Raw genomic sequence first — 6,000 nt, forward strand, 5'->3', positions numbered from 1 at the left:
CCACTACACCACACAATGCCTCGCACCGTCCGCCTCGCCGCCGCCCAAATGGGCACGACCAACAAATGGTCCTCGCGCGAAGAAACACTAAATCGAATGATCACCCTCCTCAAAGACGCCGCTACTCAAGGTGCTAAACTCGTCCTCTTCCCGGAAATCGCCTTCACGACGTTCTTCCCTCGGTATCTGATTCTCGATGAAGCCGAGCTGGAAGACTGGTTCGAGCACGGCGATATCCTCACTGCGCCGCGCACAAAAGCTCTCTTCGATACCGCTCACGACCTAGCAGTGGATATCATCGTCGGCTTCGCGGAAGCTACCGACACAGGCGACCACTTCAACAGCTGCGTTTACTATCACGCCGCGACGGGGTCTATCCTATCTAAATACCGCAAGGTCCACCTCCCCGGTGACGTGGAGCCCCTTCCGGATCCGAAGGCCGTGAACCAGCTCGAGAAGCGGTATTTCAAACCGGGAGATTTGGGATTTCAGGCGTTTCGTGTGCCTGGGCTCCTCTCTCCATCACTATCCCACCATCAAGCAGGTGAAAAGGATGTTGTAGATCCAATCCTGGGGATGATGATCTGCAATGACCGCCGCTGGGCAGAATCGTGGCGCGAATACGGCCTGCAAGGCGTGGAGATCGTCGCCTGCGGGTATAATACCAATGGCTTCGCTCCGCAATTCTGGGGCCAGTCGGCGGATATGAGTCCCCAGGAGGCGGAGGAGTTGTCCCTGTTTCATCATAAATTGGTTATGCAGTGCCATAGTTACACGAATGCGTGTTTCTCGGTTAGTGCTGCACGTTGTGGACTTGATGACGGGGAGTATCCCCTCATCGCGGGGTCGGGTATTGTTGACCCTGAGGGGAGGATTATTGCTGAGGCGAAGACGAAGGGCGATGAGATTATCATTGCGGACTGTGATTTGGGACTTTGTCGCGCGGGCAAGACGCGCACTTTTGATTTCGGGAGACATCGCAGGGTCGAGCATTATGGGAGGATTACGGGGCAGACGGGGCTAGTGGAGCCCCCTTTGTCTACGGTCGAGGATAGGACTGTTCCAGAGATGAAGGCACAATCGGAGAAGAAGGGGAAGATAAAGGTCCTGCTGATTAACCCCAACTCCACACCCTCGATGACTGAGACGTGCATTGCTATGGTGAAACCGACCCTTCCACCAGATGTTGAAGTGGTCCCTTTCACGGCTCCCGTCCCAGCGCCATCAGCAATTGAGGGCTCGCTTGATGCTGTCCTTTCAGCTGCTGCCGCCGCAAGGGCTATCCTGCCCATAGCAGATCAGTATGATGCTTTCCTGGTGGCATGTTTCAGTGACCATCCGCTTGTTTATGCCCTGCGGGAAGAGTTATCGGCCCCGGTGATTGGGATCATGGAGGCCGGCTTGATGGCTGCGAGAACTGTGGGAGGGAGGTTCGGCGTGGTGGTTACGTCGGAGAGGTCCAAGGTTATTCATCGCGATGCGGTGAGGAAGTTTGGATTGGATGGGTTCTGTGCGGGGGTGGAGGCTTGTGGGATGGGGGTTTTGGAGTTGGATGGTGCTGATGGTAAGGGGAATGGTGGGAAGGATGTGGTTGAGGCGATGTGTTCTGCTGCGACAAGATTGGTGAATATTGCTGGTGCGGATGTTATTGTCCTTGGGTGTGCGGGGATGATGAAGTTGAAGGGGGCTGTTGAGAAGTCTGTGGGAGGTGATGGGGAGGTACAGGTTGTTGATGGGGTTGTAGCCGGGGTGCAGCATCTTGTTGGGTTGGTGAGGATGGGAGTGAAGACGGCGAAGAAGGGTGCGTATGCGAGTTCGAGGGTGGCCAGGTTGGCGAGGGGGCAGGAGTATCTTTGATAGCAATCCGTTCTGTTGGTAGTTAAAGTAGCTGCATTGGAATAATAATCTAACTAGTGTGATATTCTGTTCATTGGGTGGAATTCTCTAGTTCCTTGGTAGTAACCTCTACTGCCTCCCAGATACCTCCCTCGTCGTCATCCACTGCTACCGGCCAGATTTTGCAAAGCAGCCAGTACACTCCCCCTGACACGAGAATACTCACTAGCCAACTGAGCGAATACAGATACACTGCGCCGACCGGTACGCCACTCTGTCCACATGCATTCGCCAAACCAGGCAGATTCGGTGCGATCCCGCAGATAAATGCTGCGAATGCGCGCAGGTTGAATCCCCACGTGAAAAAGTGCGTACCCCGGGGGTCGTAGAGTGAGTGAACGCGCAGCTGTCGTTTCCGGATGATCCAGTAGTCCACTATAATGATGCCGGCCAGAGACCCGAGGAAGAGAGAGTAACCGCCTAGGAAGGAGGAAAAGGATGCGGCGCTGGGATAGAAGTTAGTATTTGCGGTTCTAATGGGAATGAATCCATACTCATTCTGGATGTACCATGGGCAGCTCAGAATGCTGAGCACCGCGCACACATACGCACCCCGTCTTGCGTTGATGTACCGAGGAAACCAGAGCGTTAGATCATTCGAGAAAGATACACTATTCGCAGATAGATTCGTCCCTATGGCTGCCAGCGACCAGCACAGCGCAGCAAAGAACTGCGCGGCACGGTTATTCCATAATGCAGCCACCTGGAGCGGGTTCCATGTCTGCACCCCATAGATGATCTCGCTGGCGGAGGTGACTGTTGCACCGAGGACACCACAAAGAGAAACGAGCACGATCAAACCCAACGCCTGCGTCCAGATAATTTGCCGAGGCGAGTGCGCGTAGCGCGTAAAGTCAGGCATATTCAGAGCAAGAGTGGCTTTTGGCCCGATGGCGCTGGTCACACATTGCAGAAAGACCACGGCCACCGGGGTCCCGTCGGTGATCTGGCTGGGTTTGGAGAAGACGGGACCGAAGCCGTGAGCTGTCGCCACAGCCCAGATGAACAAAGTGAGGCCGAAGATGGGCATAATAACCATCTTGACGAGAAAGAGGTAGCGGAGCTGAGGAATGTTCAGGTATAAAAGTGGGAGTTGGACGATAATGGCCAGGAAGAAGCAGAGCAGCCGAGCAGATGTTATAGGCCCTGAACTGGGAAGGTGGTTGGGGAGGTGCTCGAACGATGGCCAGATGGCACTTATCATCGACGAGATGCATTCTCCGGTTTGGTACGTCTGAGTGCCGAACCAGATGATGGCGACGAGCCCGCGGACTTGTTCTGATCAGTCACATTCGGTCGACAAATTGAGGAAGGCTTACTCAGGACGGCAAAATAACTCCCTCGCATGCCGTAGCTGGCACGGGTGAGGATAGGAAAGTTGATGCCGTAAATTGAACCCACGTATCTGTTTCAGTTAGACAGTTCTCTATGATTGTCTGCTGTGATGGTCTTCTGGGAACCAACCCATCAAGCACCACTGGAATGTACACGAGCATGTGGCCGATGACCACTGCCGCGATCGCCAGACCCGCGTTCAGCCCTTTCGACACCGAGGTAGACGTGACTAACCGATTAGATGAATTCAATTCTGTGCAGAGGAGACTTACCCTGATACATGCTGATGGAGAAAGCTTCAGAAATCCAAAATCCAGTCAAGCTGACCCACCCCCAGGTCCGCCGGGGCGAATTCCGTGGAATGGGGTCCAGATCTGCATTGGAGTCGACCCCCGAGACCAGGTCTCCATGTTTCACTTGTAGCCGCTGCTTCAGACCCATTGTGCGTGTTGAATGGCCTGTCGAGGTTTCGGCCAGAGACCGTTATTTGAAGCGGCTTCCATTCTTGGTGCTGATAAGAAGTCGGATCGGCCGATGATAAGTGACGCGTGTGACGAGTCAGGGAAGCGGCGTGGCTGCCATTAGTACGCGTGCTGCAGTTGCCGGTTACCAGAAGGTTAATCTGCATAGCTGATACAACTGCCGGTCGGACACGCAGCCCCAGCGATAGCACTGGGATTTGCACTTGTAGTGCAGCTCAGTGGAGTCCCGTGCAACCTGTTCAGCAAATCACGGCATCAGAAGATACCTGAGCCCCTGATAAGATCCCGCAGTACGTGGAATGGATGACAGTAAGGTTATGCGCGACAAGTGCTATTCACATCTGAAATGTCACTGACTAGTGTACACCTTTGATCACCAGGTTCATCCAATCCAACTACATCTTCGACTGATTCAACTTCCTCTGCCCCGTTTGATAGACCTTCACCAACTGTCGCACGGCCAGGTCAAGCAAAACATCCTCACTACCACCCGGGATCCGGGCAGCTGGCACCTCCCGGAGAATCGACTCGACCAGCTCGCCCTGTCCGCCTTGGGTCAACCCGGCTCCACCAAATAGGAGAATCGCACACTGTGCACACTCGTTCAGCACCATTCCCGCCTTGGCCTTGGCGAGGGCAGTGATCCCACCCAGCCTGCGATCCCCCTCTTCCTTGGAAAGATGACACAGTTGGTAGAGGAGCTGCTCAACAAAGGCCCCCAGCGTTTCCAACTCAGCGCCCGCCCTAGCGAGGCGGTTTCGAACAACGGGTTGGTCCATGAGTGTTTTGCCAAAGGCCTCTCGTTTCAGGCAGTATTGGAAGGCGGTGGACAGGGCCACACGAGCCTGTCGCGTGACGCCGACCGCGATCGAAAGGCGTTCGTGGTTGAAGTTCGTCATGATCATTCGCATGCCGTCCCCCTCTCGGCCGACTAAATTCTCCACAGGCACCTTGACATCGTCCAATTCAATGTAGGTGGTTCCACTAGTGATCGGGCCGGTGACCTTGAGCGGGCGCATCGTGACGCCGGGGTGCCCCTTCAATGGAACGAGCAGAAGAGAAAGGCCAGACGCTCCCGGACCACCGGTGCGAACGGCCATGGTCGCAAAGTCAGACCAGATCCCGTTGGTGATCCACTTCTTCGCGCCATTGACCAGGTAATACTTGCCGTCTGGTGTCTTGGTCGCTGTCGTGGTGATGTTGGCAACATCGCTGCCTGCCTCTGGCTCCGTGATAGCGATACAGCAGCGTTTGCGACCAGTCAAAAGATCCGGGAGAAAGCGTTCCTGCAGCTCCCGGCTGCCATACTTCAGGACAGGCGGAATCGCAAAGTTGAATCCGGCGTTCAGGGATGAACCCGGCCCAGCCATACCGGATCGTGCCATCTGAAGCTGTCAGTTGTGCCCTGTCGTTCACCAGGGATACCTACCTCGTCAAAATAAATTCCCGTGTACATATAGTCCCAGTCCTCCACCTTGACTCCCAGGATGTCGGCAATTCCCAAGCGCTTCAGCCATTCCACTGGCAAGGGCGCGCCGATGTTCGGGAGAAGCATGTTATGCTTGCAAAAAGTGTGGAAGACATGCTCGGGAACCTGTCCGGCCTTCTCATACTCTGCCGCATGACTGTGTAAATGCTCCCAGAAAAATTCGCGACACGCTTTCTGAAAGCGACGATGGCCCGGCGAGTAGTAGGGCGAAGGAAGCCCGCAGAGATATGGCGGCTCCGAAAATGGGATTGGATTAGAAGACAGCTGCGACATTTTGACGTTGTCTTGGTATTGATTTGAAGAAACAACTTCTATGGTTTCGAATAAAGTCAATGGTATGTGAGATACAAGGGGCTGTTGCGCAAGGAGGTATAAGCGGTATATCCGAGCTGGGTTGGCCATCCCCGCATTTGGCAGTCAGCCTCGGTCAAGCCTCATCCCGAGGTCGGTCACGTGTCATCAAGGCCTTAAGAGGCGAAAGATCAACATCATGACATTCTCAAGAGTCGTTGCTTGTGAATAGAAGGGAACGAGTGTGAACGTGACGCGGACAGCTCTCAATGTGTCATTCATCGTGGAACACGACTGAGTAGGCAACTGTCACTGCTAAGGTACTCCTACCCCTGCACCGACCGGGGATTGGGTTCGGCCGGATTGCGGACAAGCTTGGGGAGCCAATTGGTCCTTGCTCAGGGACCGAATCACCACCGGAAATGCTGAGAGATCCCCGACTGAGCTGAGCTATATCTCTCTCATCTTAAGAGCCAGCCAAGGGCCAGCCAAGGGCCGATGTATCAG

The 6,000-nt window shown here is 54.7% G+C and overlaps 3 protein-coding genes across 3 annotated transcripts; 1 reads left to right on the forward strand and 2 right to left on the reverse strand.

Moving 5' to 3' along the window:
* Positions 1-15: 15 nt before the first annotated feature.
* An13g03920 (uncharacterized protein) lies at positions 16-1,857 on the forward strand (the record flags this gene model as incomplete). The annotated part of the gene is made up of 2 exons (XM_059743985.1): positions 16-499; positions 545-1,857. 2 exons carry the CDS (start codon positions 16-18, stop codon positions 1,855-1,857), a joined length of 1,797 nt encoding a protein of 598 aa, XP_059602202.1.
* A 70-nt stretch (positions 1,858-1,927) lies between these two features.
* Positions 1,928-3,672, reverse strand: An13g03930 (uncharacterized protein; the record flags this gene model as incomplete). The annotated part of the gene is made up of 4 exons (XM_059743986.1): positions 1,928-3,174; positions 3,216-3,301; positions 3,361-3,460; positions 3,504-3,672. 4 exons carry the CDS (start codon positions 3,670-3,672, stop codon positions 1,928-1,930), a joined length of 1,602 nt encoding a protein of 533 aa, XP_059602203.1.
* Positions 3,673-4,108: 436 nt separating this feature from the next.
* Positions 4,109-5,475, reverse strand: An13g03940 (uncharacterized protein; the record flags this gene model as incomplete). Its single annotated transcript, XM_059743987.1, has 3 exons — positions 4,109-5,098; positions 5,143-5,220; positions 5,296-5,475. The coding sequence occupies 3 exons, from the start codon at positions 5,473-5,475 to the stop codon at positions 4,109-4,111; spliced, it is 1,248 nt and encodes a 415-aa protein (XP_059602204.1).
* Positions 5,476-6,000: the final 525 nt, after the last annotated feature.

This window comes from Aspergillus niger, assembly GCF_000002855.4.
Source record: "Aspergillus niger supercontig An13".
Taxonomy (NCBI): Eukaryota; Fungi; Ascomycota; class Eurotiomycetes; order Eurotiales; family Aspergillaceae; genus Aspergillus; species Aspergillus niger.